This window comes from Mytilus californianus, unplaced genomic scaffold, assembly GCF_021869535.1.
Source record: "Mytilus californianus isolate M0D057914Y unplaced genomic scaffold, xbMytCali1.0.p SCAF_6, whole genome shotgun sequence".
In the NCBI taxonomy this organism is placed as follows: domain Eukaryota; kingdom Metazoa; phylum Mollusca; class Bivalvia; order Mytilida; family Mytilidae; genus Mytilus; species Mytilus californianus.
This window is the reverse complement of record NW_026262712.1, coordinates 61,643,632-61,665,454: the sequence shown is the minus strand read 5'-3', so window position 1 is coordinate 61,665,454 and position 21,823 is coordinate 61,643,632. Positions and strand designations below refer to the sequence as shown.

General features: G+C 32.8%; 1 protein-coding gene across 7 annotated transcripts in view; it reads right to left on the bottom strand.

Moving 5' to 3' along the window:
- Window positions 1-21,823, bottom strand: part of LOC127704151 (rho GTPase-activating protein 190-like) — a 253,363-nt gene that overhangs the window by 60,752 nt on the left and 170,788 nt on the right. For all 7 annotated transcript variants that reach the window (XM_052208042.1, XM_052208041.1, XM_052208043.1 and 4 more), the window contains exons 2-14: window positions 20,724-21,394; window positions 18,634-19,312; window positions 17,428-17,646; window positions 16,495-16,791; window positions 15,244-15,396; window positions 13,961-14,063; window positions 11,588-11,705; window positions 10,837-11,020; window positions 9,758-9,907; window positions 8,713-8,997; window positions 7,105-7,295; window positions 2,324-2,501; window positions 1,414-1,607 (exon numbers count right to left, since the gene is read on the bottom strand). In XM_052208042.1, the coding sequence (XP_052064002.1) occupies window positions 1,414-1,607; window positions 2,324-2,501; window positions 7,105-7,295; window positions 8,713-8,997; window positions 9,758-9,907; window positions 10,837-11,020; window positions 11,588-11,705; window positions 13,961-14,063; window positions 15,244-15,396; window positions 16,495-16,791; window positions 17,428-17,646; window positions 18,634-19,312; window positions 20,724-21,126 (3,154 nt within the window). In that variant the 5' untranslated portion in view covers window positions 21,127-21,394. The remainder of the gene's footprint in view (window positions 1-1,413; window positions 1,608-2,323; window positions 2,502-7,104; window positions 7,296-8,712; window positions 8,998-9,757; window positions 9,908-10,836; window positions 11,021-11,587; window positions 11,706-13,960; window positions 14,064-15,243; window positions 15,397-16,494; window positions 16,792-17,427; window positions 17,647-18,633; window positions 19,313-20,723; window positions 21,395-21,823) is intronic.

Genomic DNA, 21,823 nt, shown 5'->3' with positions numbered 1-21,823 from the left:
GACTTACGATAGTGGTCGTGGTGGTACCCTGTAAAGGTCATCTCAAGGTCAATGATTTCATAATTTAAATGATAAATATGCAACTGCTATTCTGCATTTTTATGAAAAGATTAATGTTAAAAGGTTAAAAGCAAAAAGCACCAAAAGCATTTTACCATAAAATATTTTCTTTGTTATAATCATTATACTAAAGTATCATTTTTGCAATATTTTTTTTCTCAGTATTAGGAAATTTCTGCATTTCTGTGATTTTTTTTCAATGAATAAATTGGCAAATAAAAGAAACACGTTTAAGATACTCAAGACTTTACCAAAAAAGTTTCTTATAAACAAATTTGTGTTATACATGTATATACAAATTTCACCATACAATACAAATATACAAATTGTGTAGTTCAATGAACTACTGATTTATATGCAAGCCAATCTCCATATTACTTAAAACTCCTTTAGGGATTTCAAAAATATTTATATATTCTACAAGAAAACTTAATTTTCCTTAGATAATTTTAGATAGCAGCATTTCAGGCAAAGACATTAGTAAATTTTCTATTGTAGAAAAGTACCTTACTCATGGTATTAAAATTTTCTTACAAAAAAATGAACTAAAAAATAATCCAATTTTCATTATCTTAGGACAAATAAAATAAATCTTTAAAAATGTAGCTTCTAAGGCTAATTATCAAAATTCAAGATTAAACAAAGTGGTACTTTTTTTTATTATCTTCCTCCAAAATTAATATAAATGTACATTGTATTTGATCATTGTACATGGAATAAGCAATTCTAGGGAATACTGTAAATTCAGAAATTACTGTATGTTTTTATTTTTGCGATTGTTGAAAAAGTGATAAAAGTTTGTAATAATTAAAACATTGCAAAACTTCATTGTTTACAGATTTTTTCATGTTACATATGGTTCATGAAGGAGGGCTATACGTTAAGCAAAATATCTATTTTTATTATGTCTTAACAATGTCTGACATCACATGACCATGGAACATAAAAAAAATGTTATTTTTATATACATTTCCCTAAAAAATAACAATACAAAGCATATTATAGATATCAAATTTTGCCAAACCTTAGGACCAATCACATACTGTGGATACATCATTATTAGTATACCAAGTTTCATGGGTATATGTGAACAAGTAATAATACGTTCAACCAAATCCAAAGTTTCTATAGGTTTATTTGCTGACTTTGGTAAAACCACGAAATCAAATATCCACAAAGCCACAATGTTTTCTCCATCCACGAAAATTAGTTCTCCCAAAAATAAATGAATCCACAGTATTGCTTCTTAAGCTTTCATTATATCAAGCCCTGAAAATGTATGAACATGAAATAGAAGCCTGAGAGCAAATCCAGTCAAATATAAAATCTAATTAAAATTCAATGTATACAAACCCGCATTCATATTGGTCCTTCTTTTAATCACGCTTGGTTTGACTAGATGTTCACCATTTTGAGCATACTCTCCAGACTGATCTGCTCTGAAAGGAGGAGGCGAAGTGGACGATGGTCTCTCCGGCTCACTATCAGATGGATGACGATATCGGGAAGGCTGGTCATAAAGAGGGTCAGAATCCTCTGTACTCTGGCTGTAATTACAAAGTATTCTTTCATTGGTTTAAAATATTCACATTGCAAAATGATACAACTTTTTTTTTCAGATGTATTTGAGCATGAATGCCCATGCCTTGAAGGCTTGTATAATTTTACTTATTTCAGGGGCCAAATAATGGCTCTTATCCTACTCCTCCTTCTTGGTTTATTTTTTTTTTTTAGTTGTTGACTTATATGACCTGAAGCTCCAATGAGTGTTTGCAGTCTATTTGCCCAAAGCCTGAGAGGCTGCGGCAGACAATATCAAACTTACCTGTTGCTTGTACTACTTTGGTATTGTACGCGTCATATGGTTTAGGTAATAGTGTTTGCAATCTGTTTGCCCAAAGCTTGAGAGGCTGCAGCAGACAATATCAAACTTACCTGTTGCTTGTTCTACTTTTAGTATTGTATGACTCATATGATTTAGGCAATGGTGTTTGCAATCTGTTTGACCAAAGCCTTAGAGGCTGCAGCAAATATCAAACTTACCTGTTGCTTGTACTACTTTGGTATTGTATGCGTCATATGGTTTAGGTAATGGTGTTTGCGGTCTGTTTGCCCAAAGCTTGAGAGGCTGCAGCAGACAATATCAAACTTACCTGTTGCTTGTACTACTTTGGTATTGTATGACTCATATGGTTTAGGTAATAGTTTTTACAGTCTGTTTGCCCAAAGCTTGAGAGGCTACTGTAGACAATATCAAACTTACCTGTTGCTTGTACTACTTTTAGTATTGTACGCATCATAAGGTTTAGGTAATGGAGCTGGAGGTCTGTTTGACATTGATTCATCATATGCTGGTGGACTAGTGGCTTCATAATAATACGACTCATTTATTTCTTCTCTCTTTTGCCATACTTCCTTCAGGAAATTATTATATACTAATGCTAAAATAAAAAGTCAAGATTTTTATGGTGATGCATTATAAATTTCATTGAAATGAAACAGATGATGAATATCGTCTCTTTCAATAATGTACTAAATAAAAGAGATACTGTGGATTCATTTATTTTCATGGGTACCAATGTTTGCAGAATATTTGATTTAAAGGTTTTGCCAAAGTCTGCACACAAAATTATAGAAAATATGCACTCGCTGCATTGAAGACCCATTGGTGGCCTTCGGCTGTTGTCTGCTCTATGGTCGGGTTGTTGTCTCTTTGACACATTCCCCATTTCCATTCTCAATTTTACTTGGTTGAACATCTAAACTCAAGTTTCAACTATACCCATGAATTCCATGAAAATGTGTATCCTAAGAATAATTATGAATCCCCAGTACATATAAATCACTACTTGACCAATGTGTTTTATACAAACAAATAGTGAAGAATATTATAAAGAGAAACAGAATGAAACATAAGACTTTCATGCATAAATTCGTTGAAGTTTAATATAGAAGAAAGCATATTTTGACCCTGTGTGTCTCTTCAATTTACTTGTTCAATAGTGGTCATCCTGTTGGTAGTCGGGCTGTTCAAGTTTTTTATTGTGCTAGTTACTGTTACGACATATGCTCTAGATGTCTAGATGGATAATGGGGAGGTTTGTGCACAATTAAAAATAGTTTAACCCCACCACATTTCATACCAGTACCAGACGGGCTATCTGGACTGTGTTAACCCCACCACATTTCATACCAGTACCAGACGGGCTATCTAGACCGTGTTAACCCCACCACATGTCATACCAGTACCAGACAGGCTATCTAGACCGTGTTAACCCCACCACATGTCATACCAGTACCAGACGGGCTATCTAGACCGTGTTAACCCCACCACATGTCATACCAGTACCAGACAGGCTATCTAGACCGTGTTAACCCCACCACATGTCATACCAGTACCAGACAGGCTATCTAGACTGTGTTAACCCCACCACATGTCATACCAGTACCAGACGGGCTATCTAGACCGTGTTTAGGTGTAATACCACCAAATCATAGTACGTCACATCCGGTTGCATACGAAAATAGGTCGAAAAAAAATATTCCCTTGAATTTGACAGTTGTAGGTAATTAATCCTACATTTCATTGCAGTAAAACATTTCTGAGTCATAAACATATATCTTGGGTATTTCAAAGCACCATTATTTCTTTATTTGGGGTTTCTATAGAATATTTTGGAAACTTGAGGTTACATGGTTACTAAAGCTTGTACACAGGTTAAAAAAGGGGGAAAATTTGATTGGTTAACTTCCAGAGATGGTTATTTTCTTATATGCAATGAAATGTTATGTGAAATTTTTTCTATAGTACTGGACAGGATAAAACTTTACTCATGCCAAGTATTTCTTTATTTGAAACAAAGATAAATTCTGCACAATTTTTTGAAAAGTGCAAATTTAACAAAGACTAATAGGGGAAAATCAATGGTGGTATTACACCTAATATGGGAAGCTGTACATGCACCTTTGACCTTGTGAGTACTCTCATTTGTTAAAATTTCTTGCTATTTAAGTGAAATATTACAAATAATGAAATATTCTGAGTGGATTGAGTCTCCAAAATACATTTTATGAGAAAATTTCCTTGAAATAGGACTTTACAATGAATATCAGTTGACAGAACAAGTCATACTTAGAGTCTTTGGGAGCTTTTTCTCCTTATTTCTTATATTCTGCTATACTAGAAAATTTTCCCTAAGAAATACTTTAATAAATATATAGTTTTAAGTAAATGAAATTATTTTTAAAGCAGTAACAACAAATTATTCACCAAAAGAGAAGTTTTTTATGTCCCTCTCTGGAACGCGGCGTAAATTTAAGTTTTACGTAAGGACTTATTGAAACCTCCTTGGTGACAGTAAACTTTTATATGGATAGTTCATTCAGCTTGAATACTTCAATTAATCATTTATAATAACATTTCTATCATGATGGAGTGAAAGTTACCCCAAAATTTTTATTTATTGGCCTAAAAAGTAGAAATTTTGAGGAAATGAGAGGTATAAATGGACCAAAAGAGACCTTATAAGGAAGACAAAGAGGTCCATTAGTAGTATTTATCATCCTAAAGTCATCTTTTGTATCATATTCAACTGTTTGTAGGCAGATGAGATAAATATTTGATCATTTATTGGTCCACACTATATTCTATCATTATACGGCTTGGTTTGAATTTTTCGAAGAAATTTTGCTCGAATCGCTGTAGATGTCGTCTTACATTATACTAGATTTTTCTCAAACTATTGAACTGATTATGACAAAACTTGACAGGAATGCTTGAAATAACCAGTATTACAAAGGAAAAAAGTCACATTCAGTTTATTTAACAAAAAAGTCTTCTTTAGGTGTAATACCACCAAATCATAGTACGTCACATCCGGTTGCATACGAAAATAGGTCGAAAAAAAAATATTCCCTTGAATTTGACAGTTGTAGGTAATTGATCCTACATTTCATTGCAGTAAAACATTTCTGAGTCATAAACATATATCTTGGGTATTTCAAAGCACCATTATTTCTTTATTTGGGGTTTCTATAGAATATTTTGGAAACTTGAGGTTACATGGTTACTAAAGCTTGTACACAGGTTAAAAAAGGGGGAAAATTTGATTGGTTAACTTCCAGAGATGGTTATTTTCTTATATGCAATGAAATGTTATGTGAAATTTTTTCTATAGTACTGGACAGGATAAAACTTTACTCATGCCAAGTATTTCTTTATTTGAAACAAAGATAAATTCTGCACAATTTTTTGAAAAGTGCAAATTTAACAAAGACTAATAGGGGAAAATCAATGGTGGTATTACACCTGTTAACCCCACCACATGTCATACCAGTACCAGACAGGCTATCTGGACTGTGTTAACCCCACCAAATTTCATACCAGTACCAGACAGGCTATCTAGACCGTGTTAAACCCACCACATTTCATACCAGTACCAGACAGGCTATCTAGACCGTGTTAACCCCACCACATTTCATACCAGTACCAGACGGGCTATCTAGACCGTGTTAACCCCACCACATGTCATACCAGTACCAGACAGGCTATCTAGACTGTGTTAACCCCACCACATATCATACCAGTACCAGACAGGCTATCTAGACTGTGTTAACCCCACCACATGTCATACCAGTACCAGACGGGCTATCTAGACCGTGTTAACCCCACCACATGTCATACCAGTACCAGACAGGCTATCTGGACTGTGTTAACCCCACCAAATTTCATACCAGTACCAGACAGGCTATCTAGACCGTGTTAAACCCACCAAATTTCATACCAGTACCAGACAGGCTATCTAGACCGTGTTAAACCCACCACATTTCATACCAGTACCAGACAGGCTATCTGGACTGTGTTAACCCCACCAAATTTCATACCAGTACCAGACAGGCTATCTAGACCGTGTTAACCCAACCACATTTCATACCAGTACCAGACAGGCTATCTAGACTGTGTTAACCCCACCACATGTCATACCAGTACCAGACAGGCTATCTGGACCGTATTTACCCCATCACATTTCCTACCAGTACCAGACAGGCTATCTAGACCGTGTTAACCCCACCACATTTCATACCAGTGCCAGACAGGCTATCTGGACCGTGTTAACCCCACGACAATTCATACCAGTACCAGACAGGCTATCTAGACAGTGTGGCATTTGTTTTGTTTTGTACATCCCCTTCGTTGGAGTTGAGTGTTAGGGGATGGTATGGTCTATTGTACTGTGGTCTATGGCAATTCCAGTAATTCTTTTTTGCTTCACATCACTGTGCTGAAGCTATAAGTCTCATTTGATATTCACACCATCTTGAAATTCTTACTTAACAAATATCCGTTCTAATTGGTTGCCTTATGATGTGGCTAAGGTTTTATTGGCAAATATGAGATAAAAAATTGGTAACATTTCCTAGACAGGAAAAGATATTAAATAAGGAAGATAAGGAAAGAAATTACAGTATGGGTATTCAAGACCCTTTCAACAATTAATGTGGATTCATAATTATTCGTTGGATACCAATTTTCATGGATTTCGTGGGAACAGGATAACCAAGAATTCAAATGTTCAACGAATTACAAATTTTCTATAAGGCTTTGTATGCAGAGATCGGCAAAACCATGAAATCAAATATCCACGAAAATGCAAGTTTTCCAGAATCCACGAAAATTGATACCCACGAAAATAAATGAATCCACAGTATTGCTTCATGTTGATGTAACTTATGATACGGCAAAGCACGCCGTATCTGTTTAGATAGGTTAAACTTGTTATAATTATGGATCATAAGTATCCTAATTATCAATGTTTTATCAATATTCTGTGGATTCATTATTATTCGTTGGATACCAATTTTCGTGGATTTCGTGGGTACAGGGAAACCATGAATTAAATCTTCAACGAATTACAAATGTACCCTATAAATATATGTTGACTAAAGCAAAACCATGAAATGAAATATCCACGAAGATGGAAGTTTTCCTCAATCCACAAAAATTGGTACCCACGAAAATAAATGAATCCACAGTACTATAATTACCTTGGTTTTGAAAGTTTGGAGGTGTTGTCATATATTCTATCCCTAAGTCGTCTGCTACTTTAATAGCTTTCTGTATCAATGACTGACTCATTTCGTCCTGGAAAAATACTGAAGAGGCACCAATCTCTGTAATGGCTAATATTAGTATAGGCATGGAAGGCCAATACCGTCTTAACAAGTCCGCAAATGCACTGAAACATAAAATAATCACTCATTAGCATTATTATTCATGTAATTTATCTTCTTTCAATTTTTTATCAGAAGTATCATCTACCTATCTTGATAAGTTAAGCAAATTTCAAACTGGTTTTAACAGTTTTTCTTATGGTGTGCTGTTACACCACTGTCCAGGTATGGGATAGGGTGAGTGCTCTAAAACATGTTTAACCAGATTCATTCTTTATGTGCCTGTACCAAGTCAGGAGTCTATTTCAGTGGATGTCCTTGATAGCTGTCATCATATCTGTCTTTCATTTATTGAGGGGCGTAAAAAGGGGTATCTGCACGGAAGAACGCGAAATAAAATTTCACGATGAACGAACAATTAACAATTTCTTGCATGTTGATTTTTTTACCGATTTCACGAAACACAGTGAATAACGAACCCTTTTCACAGCTGCACGTGAAATAAAAATGGCAAAACACGTTGCACAAAAATAACCCTTTACCACCCTCTTTATTGTTTTGTCATAAATTAGGTTGTTTTTTTTTTTTTTCTTATTTGACTTTCTTTACATTTATCATGTTTATAGAAGGATGACTTATATCAGTATCAATATTTCCTTGTTTGATGTACCTACAAAAAGGCCAGAAAAGACTATAAATAATGTGATATTTAAACACTTTTAAAACAGCCAAAATTGATACAGTAAAACCTCAATTTCTAAAAACAATAATTTTTTAAAACATTTTTGTTTTTATTTATGAGTGGTGTAACAGAGGCTAGTGTTACAAGGATGCTTTCTTTATAAAATAGAAAACGAATTTCACTTGTGAAGCAGAACTGCAGACCCTTCTAGAGAACAAAGTTCACCTCATTGTAATATGTAATCTATGACAGCTGATTACAATTGCCCTATGTCTGTTCCACACAACTTTTTCACCTGATGTTTAAGAGGGTAAGTGTTGCTCAATATTTAATTTTTCTTGATTTGCTTATTTTACCATAAAATAAACGTTTGTCCAACTTGTTGTCGAAAACAACTTAAAGTGTTAGAATGAAAAATGCCCATTCACCTGTACCACTCATATTTTGCAGTTCTGTATTCAAAAGTCTAATTGATTCTTTATAGAAATCTACTAGATTTCTCACACTTACATTACTAGGAAGATGACAGAAAAGGAAGAGTATTTTTTTCTTTTAGCTATGATATTATTTGTTTTTCTTTGACTTTTGGTATTTTATAGCCCCTTTGGTATCTTTATTCAATACAAATTTGTCATTTCAGGGCCTGTTATAGCTGACTATGTGGTGTGGGCTTTGCTCATTGTTGAAGGCCGTACGGTGACCTATAGTTTTTAATTTCTGTGTCATTTGGTCTCTTGTGGAGAGTTGTCTCATTTGCAATCATACCACATCTTCTTATTTTTATACATTATCATACTCACTTCATGGTACAAAATGATGCTTTTCTTTTTGGCGAGAACACAAGAACAAAACCATGATACACATCTTCTTCCTCTTCCTTCTGAATCTTTGCAACAAAGTTGTGATATGAACCACAGCATACTTCAATTTTTTGTTTGGTAAGGTCTGGCGTACTCTCTAAATTAGCCTCAATGGTGACGGAAGGATTGGTGTCAGATCTGACCTGGGTTGGGTTACTGTTTAACAGTGGCCCCAGGGGAATCTCAGCAGAAAAGGCATCACCACACATCAGACACATACCAACTCTAAAAAGCAGAAAAAAATAAATATGATCATATGTTTTCATTTCAATGTAACAAAAAGCAAATAGCTAAAATTAAAATAATTATTTTGCAATTATGGATGAAATTATTATGTTACGTTGTTATATTGTTTATTTTGCATAATATGGAGCTTTAATCAATAAAAGAAAGTACTTGCTTTGCCCTAGATAATAAATTGTAATTTTTGGCATGCTCATAGATCTGTATTAAAACAGAGATTCATTTTGAGGTGCATGGTTTTATTCTAGGCAATCAAATTTTTGTGGAAGAAAATGTTTTGCAATTGGAGATGAACATATTTTAGAACTGCCCATTTTCATTTTTTATTATCATGGTTGTTCCAAAATATTTTTTAAATGTATCTGTGCTTTTTTTTTTTTGTAATTTTTGTGATCTGAATTGAATGCTTCTTTTTATAAATTTTTTTGACGTGTAAAAGCATTGCCAGAAGCACATTTTGTATAAAGCACAGAATTCTTATAATTACATTTTTATGCTACAACTACACAATTTAGAGTTATGTCAAGTTTTCGTTTGTTTTTCATTGCATTATTTTAACATTGTCACTGATAGCACATGCAGTTATAGCTGTTCTATTTTATATAGACATAAAATTTGATATGGGAGTGCCTCACAATTGTTGTCATTCAATCAAAATAATGGATTATAAAGAAAAAATATGTGTAATGTAATTATTTGTTATTGTTTCACCTTAAAGTATTTGAAAGGCTATTACACATACCTGAGGTCAGGCTCCATAATTTCTGATAAAGGTCGTCCATCATTATTAAATTCTATGCCTAATGATTCTAAAGCTCTGGTTATTTGTTGTCGACAGAATAGATCTTGCACTTCATATTCAAAAGGAATGTCTACAAATACACACTCTAACCTATAATAGAAAAAGTTAATATACTACATTATCTATGGATCTGTGGTACTATATTTCACAATAAAATTCAAATATAAACATCATCCATATCTATTGTGATTCAAATCCATCAAAAGGCAATGTTTATATGTAAAAGAAGGCAAATGATGTGTTAAATCATTACACAAAAGCCATAAATACACTTTTTTCACGGATCACTTCTTTTTTGTGAGTATTTTTTTAACTTTTTGTTGTATTTTCATAGGTACTCATTTCAATTTCATTTTTTTCTGATGAAATCTGATTTCGTGGTTTTGACAAATTCTGCAACAAAGCCTATATGAAATCATTTTGTTGAACGTTTAAATTTGTCATTCAACTATACCAATGAAATCAACAAAAGATCGTACCCAATGAATGACAATGAATCCACAGTATTTAAATCCCATACAGAACACCTGGGAGTTGAATGTTTTACATTTTTTTATTTTTTTTTTATTTCCAATGACCCAGGTTATCGTCTATCTTCATAACTAGGTCCAAATGTGCTAAAGATGAATTTCTTGTTTTTATTTACTAGGGATACATATATTTTCGTGGGTACAAATTTTGAGGATTAAGTAAAATTGGCATTCTTGTGGATATTTGATTTCATGGTTTTGCCAAATTATGCATACAAGCCTAATAGAAATTTTTTAAATTGTTGAACATTTAAATTCATGGTTCACCTGTACCCATGAAATCCATGAATATTGGTTTCCCACATATAATAATTAATCCACCGTAGTCCAAAACACAAAGAGTTCAATACTCATCCATTCTATTTATCTTTGGTTTCATTTTGACTAAACTAAAATTATCTACACTCTTTTCTATATTGTGACTTCATTTTTGGTTTAATTTTTACAATTACCGAAATTATCTACACTCTATTTTCTATTGTGACTTACTGTTGGGCAATCTTTTGACCTCTTTCGTGGAGAATGACCTGCTCCTTCTCGGATAAATTCTTATTGTAAGCTTGGACAATAGCTATTGGTAAATCTTGTAACGTGAAATTATTATCGTCTGTTGTCTGCAAACTGGCTTTTACATAATCGAAGGACTCTCGTGAATTATACACACATATACATACTGAAATAAAATTATGAAAGTGGTAACATCTTTTAAAATGTAATATTTTAAAAAATAAAAGAAAAACCTATATAAATATAAGATGTGGTATAATTGACCTTTTGCTGGACATTTTGCATGACACTAACAGCAAGGTCCATTTCCATTATCAGTTTATTTTCATAATTTTTTTAAAAAAGATTGACAAACAATCAAAAATTGCAAAGACCTTTTAATGTTAAAATGGCAGCATGCTGAATATTAAGTGTTAAGGAGGGCTAATTGGAACAATGTGGAAAGCAATACTAATTTTCTTCTCAGGAAGTATTTCTCATGGATGCTTTTTAAGAAAATACACTCTTTAAACCTATCCTATATTGGATTAAACAGTTAACACAGAGGAGATATATCTTCCCTTTAAGTATTTTGATATTAAAATGCAAATGTTAAAATTAAAATGGCAATAATTAAACAAATGAACTACGAAAAACATTCAAAGTCAATGAACTATGACTGATGGTGCAGGGCAAAATTTCAATCGAAATAAAAGTTATTACGAAAAATTAAATATTTAAAATAATTTCTTACCATGAGGTTTAAACATGGCAAGAGTATTAAATTCTACGTTAATGTCATCTTCTATGGTTCTATAATCTAAACTGTATAACTTCCCAAAGCACTGGAATTCATCGTTACTGTATACAAGCTGAAAGAAAATCAAACATGACATAGATATTTTATTACAATTACATATATATATATAGCATGCTTTAGGTAATCTGCACTATAACTGGTCATGTGATTTCAGCTTATGGAGAAAAATCTCATTTAAGGGACAAAACTCTTTAGAATCTCTATAACATTTGTGTCAACCGTTTTTCATAAATGTGATCTTAATATCTCTGTAACCGATTACATTAACTTCTTTTTCATGTGAGTACAGAAAAAAGCATTGACGATTCTGACAAGTATGAAAACATTACTGATTTATTTCTCTAAACCAGGTCTACCTTCCTTCAAAGAGGAGCCTGTAAGTAAACTATTTATGAACAGACTGCAGGAAACCTCATGATATGCCAAATCTTCATTCAAGTTCTTGTTTGGAGAATTTGGTGATAACAGCATCTTTGATAGTCTTGAAACTTTTTTTTATTTCAGGGCTATTTAGAGTCTGACATATAATATGGACACCTGTCTATTGTTGAAGGCTGTTTATTGAACTCTAAATGTTTTTTTTTTTGGGTTATTGGTTTCATAGAGTCATGTTGAGTTGCTGTATTAATGACGTAAACCTGATTTTTCTTATTCATATTTGAAATTCACAGTTTTGTAAACATAAAACTATAGACCTATATCATAAATATATCATGATAAAATCTTACATCTAAGAAAGAGCAATCAAAGAATGACTCCCAAAAGGAATTCATCAACTTTGTCAAATAAATGCAGCTTTATCCAAATCTTCAAACTGGACTATTTTAGAAGGAAGTTTGAAGTCTAAGTCCATGGACATATCTTTCACATCAGACAACCAAATAATGAGTAAGGGTGAAATTAGCCTTGCATCCGACTACCCACAAACCCCTCAATCGGTTGTTCAAAGGGTTCTTTAATGTGTAGAGAATGCTTGGGGCAATCTCCCAATGCATTTCAAACAAAAATTCAAATCATTATACACCTAGTACAGATGTAAAAAGTAACCACTGACTTAGTGTATGTCACTCCTCCTGACACATGGCACATAAGAATCTAAATCAATATACACCTAGTACAGATATATATGAAGTAACCACTAAGTGTGTGTGGCAAACACCCTACACGTGGCACACACAAATTTAAATCAATATACACCTAGTACAGATATATGATATGTATGAATAAACCACTAAGTGAGTGTGGCAATCTCCTGACACATGGCAAACAAGAAAATAAATCAATATACACCTAGTACAGATATACATGAAGTAACCACTAAGTGAGTGTGGCAATCTCTTGACACGTGGCAAACAAGAAAATAAATCAATATACACCTAGTACAGATATACATGAAGTAACCACTAAGTGAGTGTGGCAATCTCTTGACACATGGTAAACAAGAACATAAATCAATATACACCTAGTACAGATATACATGAAGTAACCACTATGTGTGTGTGGCAATCAACCTACATGTAGCAGAGAAGAATTTAAATCTATATGTACAAGTAGGCCTCCTAAGAACCCTTCAATTGTTGTTAAATTCAAATAGTTCTTAAATGTGTAGAGAGTGTGTGTGGCAATTTCTATGCACGTGACAAACAAGAATTTAAATCAATATGCATCTAGTACAAGTAGGCCTCCTAAGAACCCTTCAATTGTTGTTAAATTCAAAGAGTTCTTTAATGTGTAGAGAGTGTGTGTGGCATGTGACAAACAAGAATTTAAATCAATATGCACTGAGTACAAATATATGAAGTAACCACTACACACTTATTGAATTAGTCACTACTTATCATAAGATATTGATATGAATGGGATGATAAGTGATCGTTTCCTTCCCCGGTCATTCAGCTATGTCCGGAATGTTAAGCTTGTAACACCCAAATAAATGAGGAAACAAATGATGAAGCTCTTTAAACTTCCTTTCTTATTTGCAATCTTGTGTTTTGATAATGTTAAATTTATGTGGAAGTTCATTCCATATTATAATCTTGATGTAATGTTTCCTAAATAAACTCATTTTTGTCTTATTTTGTGGTGTTTGTCTCATTTAAATAGGTTTTTTTCTTTCCTATTACATTTATTGCACTTTTTTTTTATTATTGTTCTTCCTCATATTTTTGTTTTTTTGTTCTTTTAGGGTTTTTTTGCTCTTTTTTTGAGGGGGGTATCTGTGACACATATCAATCATAACATATTCTATATCATTATTTAGTATTGTCCTCTTTTATACTTAATACTATAACAATTTTGTATACTTACCCGGATTTCTTTCATTATTGATGTGGCTAGGCCATCTTTACCTAACAAGACTAGGTTAAGGGGAGAACACTCTGTTGGTTGGGTTATTGTCTGTGGCTCTGGCCTACAAAATACATAAATAATCTTCAAGGTATACTTGATGCATTGCATTGGATTTAAAAATAAAAAGATAGACATCCTCTCTGTGAAATTTAATTTGACCACAAGTGGTAAATATTGCTGTGGTTCTATGTTGAAGACTTTCCTTCAACAGATTTCAATAATTTTTATTGTTCAGTTATGTATTCTATTTTCAATTTTTTATTAAAACTTTCTGATGCCAAAATAAGCAGAGACATCACAGAAAAGTCACCATTGCATGTTATTTTTCAAATGCATATATTTTCGTCAATTTTTACAAATAGAGAGCATATGCCAGTACCAATCAATTTACATTGGTATCTTTGAGCAACACTTCTAAAGTAAATATAAATTCTATTCATAGTGAGGGCTGTTCCATAAAAACATACATGGGACCCAGTGAAGGCACTTCGAAATCGCAACTATTGCTGCTGGGTGTTAAAATTATTTTGAACAATGAAAATGTAAAGAAAAGTTCTAAATTGCCTCTATAGTTGGTTATTCCATTTTTAAAGTGCCTTCCCTGGGTACCATGTATGTTTTAAAGGAACAGCCCTGAGCATGCATGTGCTCCATATTTCCAACTCACAAATATGTGTCAAAATTATGCATTTTTGTCATTTTTTGTATAAAAGTCAAAATTTATACTACTATAAGTACCAATGAATCACAGTCAATGTTTATATTATCTAAGACCTAGTTTTTATTTACTATTGGTTATTTATGCAAGAAATACATGTCTTTTTAATAATACTCCAATTTGACTGTCAGACCAAACAAGGACCTTACCAAATCTCCTCCTTTAGCATTTTTAGCCTGAGGGCTATTCCAGAAAAAACTGTATGGGGGGGTTGGAAGGCACTTTATATTAATAATACATGGGTGATGGGTATCAGAGCAACTTTTCACACTATAATGCACTATGATTCTCAATTACAATTGTCTGGGTGGCGGGTTCTGACAAAAACTGCCTTCCAACCCCCCATACATTTTTTTCTGGAATAGCCCTGAGTAAGAAATGACCTTGTTCAAACTAAAATTTCCTTCAGCTCTAACAAAATGTTCTGAACCCACCTCAATCTGGGTATAGTCTTTTTGGGACAAGGATTTATATATATATGACGCTAATTTCTAATTCCTTCTCTTTTATTTACTATACCTACCTTACAGGCCTTGAAGCCAATAATAATTGAACTTTATTTTCAGCACATTTCTCACGGAAATGACATCTATCTTTTGACGGACATTCCATAAATCCTAAATGATTCAAAAGCATAATATTTCTTTCTCCTTCCATTTTGTCTAACTTTCTGTACCTGTAAATAAAGATTTGTCAATTAAAGAAATGCAACACTCAACTGAATATCAAGAAATGTGTTATAAACAATGTCAGTGATAAAACAAGGACTACTGGACTGATGAAACAGTCACATACATTCAGTGCTAAAACATGAAAATAACACTTTATAAATTTAGTGTGACTGATGTGCTTTTCTGCGTTTACATACTTTGTACATAATTTTGTCAATAATGTATAGTTATGTGTTATTCAATCTTTTCAGTAAGCCAATGAGCTTCTTTTACTTTCATCTTCATATTTCACACTACTGAAAGCAACAAATAAACAAAAACCAAAAAAAAACCAATTTCTCTCAAAAAGGTTAGAAAGATATATGTATGTGAAGGGGTTAAATATGTGTTCATGCTGTTAGAAAGTCTATCCTGGTATCAAGATAGTCAACATGTGCTGTCTTCAACAATTTTATCCATTTAAAATGTATGAATTTTAAGTGTAGTTTTCAATGTCAAAAAAGAAAGATAAAATCAAATGTTTTCATCAAAAATATGAAACATAGCATTCTTTAAATTACATGTGGTTTAAAATTATTTTATAAAAGTGAATCGTCTACTGAGGATTTTTAATTATTCCTGGAGTACCAATTTTTGTGGTTTTTGTGGAGACAAGTGAACCACAAATTTTTGTGTTCAACAAAGTTCTAATTCCCTATAGGCGTGTGTGCAAAGTTTTGCAAAAGCGTTAAATCAATAATTCAATCTTTCCCTATAAAAGTATAAATACACAAAAACTATGACCCATGAAAATGAATTCACAGTATCTTTATAATTCTAGAGCAGTGCTTGGTAAGAATCAAAACAAAAGAGTTGAAGATCTATTACTGTGAACTGATTTATTTTTTGTGGAATGAGGAAAACTTCCGTGTTTGAAGGTATTTGATTTCGTGGTTTTGCCACAGTCTGTATACAAGCCTACAGAATTTTTTTAATTTATTGAACATTTTTATTTGTGGTTCACCTTTTCCTATGAGACCCATGAAAATAGAAATAATAATGAATCTGCAGTGTCACATCTAAACAACAGAAAGAAAATTTTCAATCACCGATAATTTAGTTACCTCAAATCATCTTCTAAATCCTTTGTGATAGATTTGATATCCTCCTGTGTATATGTATCACTGGTACCGATCATCCGGATAAAAAGTTCTAACTTTTCCCATAATAATTCCTGAAATTCTAACTTGGCTTTTTGTCTAAGTTCGGCTTGATGTTGTTCATAGACTTGTTCTCGTTCCTGACTAAGAAGGTCATTGTAACATTCTTTTCCTACGAAAAATATGTAGGTTTCTTCTAAGCCTTTTCCTGGTATCACATGTTGGTTTTCTTCTAGAGCTATTTTGAATTTCTTTTTTAATCTGAAAATGTGAAGAAGAGAATTCCAACTTAATGAGGTTCATTAACATGACTAATATGGTTGTCAAGTATCTGGTTTTTAAGAAAGTACTGAAAATTCAGAATATTTTTCATTCAATTATTATTGTGATTGTCATGATTGTTGGAAGAACAAAAGTATGAGATGCTACATACTATAGTGCTGTCAAAATGAAATGTATGTTTTTATTTTTCGAGACCTATCCTATAGCAATACCAATAAAAACATCATAAATAAAATAAGAATGTGTCCACTTGTAAATACACAAGAGTTAATGTTCTAATTCAAACCTAGTGACAATTTGTTTTCTTTGAAACTTAATGTCATTTATTTTTGTATGTTGAGTGTGCAAAACAACAAATTGGCAATTTTTCATTTATAAAGGGGCATAACACAAGAACGGTGAAAGTGAATTTTTTTGTGTAAAATAAGCATTTTTATTACTTTTTATTATGTAACCTTTAAAAGTTTGAAATACATTGTTTATTGCAGACGATTGTCAAACTTCAAATCATAAATTGATGAAAGGTTAATTAAAGACCTTCGACCTAATATTTGAAAGTCTCTTTATCAATACAGTAAAACCTCATTACACACATGAATGTATGACGCAACTCACTGTGATTTTCTGTATTCAGCTTGAAGATTATCAAGATGATTTCGGAAACATTTTTCGGCATCAGAGGAGTTGAGCAGATCAAAAGGAATTCTTAACTCTGAGTAATTTTCGACAAAATCTTGTTTTGACTTCCAGCTTTCATCACCAGGAGCCACCTCTATAAAGTATGTGTCATAGTCCGGATGGTCAGCGATGTACCGTTGACAACCAGACCAGGGTCTAAAAGAATAAATAAGATGTAAAATAATTAATATCGGAAATGATTTAAGTCAGGGCTCAATGGTTTTTTTATTTACTAAAACATGTATAAAATATATTCATACAATAAATTTCACTTTTTTTTATCAGCTTTTCTTTATCCTGTATAAGACACAAATCTATTCAACCAATATGCTGGCCTTGATGTCTGTGTCATATTTAAATGCAGCCTTTGTCTTGTTGTTTTGAGAATTTTCTGTTTCATAGTTCTAGTTAAATCTATTCACAGATTTCTTAAGACTCAGGAACTTGAAAGACTAATATTTTCCACCTATGTCCTCAACCTGTCAATGTTATAGTACTGAAAGATTAACTAAGAACTATGAACATTTTCAGCTAAAATTTATGGTTCCACCCAAAATTAGTAGCCTGGGTTACTATCCCTGCTCATCTTTTTATATAAACCGAGGTGAATTCTAAGACCAAATGTTGCCCTGGTTATTTATGTCATGGGATTTGCTATCTGATCAATGTTTACATGGTATATGCATGAATCATTATTTTGATATGTGACATCTTTTTTCAAACCCATAGTAAAACTAAAATAATAAGCTGCGCCATGAGAGCATGATGCGCCCGTCGCTTTTTCAACGAATAAAGTTCTCTTACTCCTCAAATGTCAAATCAGAAATTTATATAATATCCAAAGGGAGCTTACTTCAATAGATATAAACAATTCACCGAAGTTTCATGAAATTTGGCTAAAGCATTTTTGAGTTATTGGCTGACATTTTGATGACCGACGGACGGACAACGGTATACCATATTATGTCTGTAAACGGACGTATAGAAACAAGGAACCACCTTTAAATCTAGTATCATTAATTCTTCGATATTAAACAGAGAGCTGAAATTTCATTTTTAATAATGGTCGACCAGTGGAGATGCGTTATGTTCAACTATTGTAACCATTGCAACATAAAACACACCATGTCTTTATTAACTTACTTGTCATTTATGGAAATGAGATCTGGAAGGAAGTGGTTTATTGTCTCCGGCAATTTCTTTAGAAAGAACTGTTCTCGCTTCTTAATTTGCTCATCACGTAAATAGGCAATATGTCTTCTGAACAAACGCTTGGCTGAATCAGTCCCAAAAAGATCAACATAATGCCCAAAGTCAGATTCTTTTTCTAGTTTCCGTTTAGTTGGAGACCAAATCGCTTTTGAATCTATCACTTGCAACTTTAACAAACTCTTGTATGCTTCTGTGGCCACATCCAGAATTTCTTTGCGCTGTTTAACAGCTTCGCTGAATGGAATTATTTTTGGCCGTGTTTTAGTTTTGTCTATTAAATGTGCTAGAGTCATAAATGCTAATTCAATGTTCACATTTTCGTGAGCAGAAGTGCCAATCAATGGAATATTATTTTTATACTCCTTACGCGCCACGATTTTCTCTGCTTCCTTTAAGTATCTTTCATTTCCTTCGTCAGTTTTTGTTGTCACTAACACTACAGGTTTCTTATTTTTTAACACGCCATTCAAGAGATGAATCACAAAATCAACTTGATGTTCAAGAGTTCGTTGCTGTATTTGGCTCACGTCAAAACAGCATATAAAGCCATCAATGTTCAGTTTCCCATCAGGCATTATCTTCTGTTCATATGAGCTGTCTGTTTCCATACCTTTTAAAGAAAAAATATTTTATTTTGTTAAAAATCAAAAAATTTAAATACACTCACTTGACATAAAGTTCAATTTACGTTGCCAGTCTTCACAATGAACTTTAAAATCTACAGGCCCGGAGCTCAATTTTTGGAAAACTTTAGTTAGATTCTGTTGGCCTGTAAACATGATTTTTACAGGCCCGAGAGCAATTTTACAAGCCTGGGCTGCTGGGCCTGTGGTTCAGCGTGAAGACTGCGTTTCTGCACTTTTTTAAATAAATAATAATTGTAAAATATATTAAATTGTTCATTACTTTCAGAGATTTCTTTCTTAAAATATCATCATGGAAAGAATTTCAAATAAATGAGTCAAAACTATTGCAAAATAAATAAATAAATCAACGTTTTATCACAAATATTCAATGCTGGTTATTATTCAACAATATGTCTCCTCCTGTTCATTTTTTTGTTTGTTCGGAATGCAGTTTCATTGTCATAGTATTTATACCTGACACCTACATGACCTAATTTCATTCATAAAATTGCAAGTAATTCATGCTCTTAAATTTACATAAATTTTCAGGTAAAAAATTGTTGTCTATTCAACATTGTTCACCTTGGACATGCTAAACATATTTTTTCTATACCATTCACTGCAAGTTAATATACCACATGTATACTGATGTGAAATTTTCCAATGGGATAGTTTTTTATACAAATTTCATTAAATCATCCAACATTATATTATTAATAAACACCACTGGTTAAATGTAAAGTGTCCTGTGGGGAATACTTTGGTTAATATACTAAAAATGAAAAAAAAAAAAGAAGAATGTCAGCTAAACTAGTCAAATTACCCCCTAACTAATTGCCCTATATTACCAGTCTTAGTAGTACAGATTGAAATTTAATAACAAGGCATATATATACGATATATCAGGCTGCAAGTGTAAAATGACATTAGAAATACGAGATACAATTTATAGCAAAATTAAGAAGGGTCTTCCTCAAATATGTAATGATAAGCTATATCTTTTGATGAACTTGAGTTCTTGAATTGCTTTCTCAATAACATCTAACCAAAATGTCCTTTTTCACACCATTTTTTCCAAAGTACTGTACATGTGGATTAATTTATTTTAGTGAGCACCAATTTTCACAAAATGATTTTAGTAAATTGAGGAAAAATTGTATTTTCGTAGATATCAGATTTTGTGGTTTTGCCAAGGTCTGCATACAAGCCAACATGTACATCAAATTTGTACTTTGTTAATTATTTAAATTTGTGGTTCACCTTGCCTATACTATATTTATCTTTCATGATAATGTGGCAGGTTAAACCCCTACGCAAAAACTGTAAGTATTTTCCCCTGCACCAGTAAACCTCTAACATAAAGTGTGATAGACACGTATTTCATTTATTAATTACCTAGCTGGTCTTTGCAGATGTACATCAGCTTTTCGGCTGACTGAACCTTCGTCATGATACATCTTTTATGGTATGGGTCGGTTCGTCCAGTTTTAAACGGCTGGAATGAAACATCATCAATAAATTCTGTTTGCTCAATTACATGGAATGTAAAGTTCGAACCGTCATCAGTTTTCGTAACCTCTCCCCAGTATAAGAAATGATCATTGTTAATAACACGGCCTGCAAAATCACTCTGACTCAAGACTGAGATGTGGTCATGTGAATACTTATCCGCAACCTGACAGATGAAACGGTTACAAAAACACGACTTCCCAACTCCAATAGGTCCTTTGTCTTTTTCCGTACCAGACAAACCAATAACACTAACATTGAATGTACGGTCATCTGTTTTCTTTGCCATGATCTAGCTATTTATCTCAGGGTTCAGAAGGTCACCAAGGGGAGATAATCTATGAGATTTATCTGGTAGTAAAGTTATTTCAGCAGTTGTATAACCTGACGATTCACACTGGCCCATCATGTCAGTAGCATCACAGATATAGTTTTGGTAATGGATGGTATTGTATAAAGTTAAAGATTAATCCAAATACGAATGTGGAATTCATGGTATCTCCAAAAAAATTGCTCGTCTTCTGCCAGCAGTTCTTTTATGGATAGTTCCTACAAACCTGGAAGAGAAAAGAAATTTGTAAGAAAAAGATTGCTAGTGCATATATATTATACATATAGGGTACCTAATGGCATTTACTTAAACTTCAGGCTGGGGAATTCCTGTAAGTGCATGTATGGCTGGTGCTTATTTTAGCAATGCAACCCATTGGACAAGCTACAATTAGCAAGCCAAATGAAAATGCAAATAACACTTAATAAATTTGGTGCTTTCAAAGGGGTTTTCTCGATTAACCTTCATCAGGAACACTGAAATCTTAAATTTAAAAGCCAATGATGTAAAAAAAAATGTGTTTTCAACTACACATGCTACAGTTAATTCAGAAATTATTGCATGCATTTATTATTGTGATTGTTAAACAATCAACACAAATGAGCAACTAATTAGTGCCCTGATTGGATAATTCAAATAAATACTGGGCCCTGAT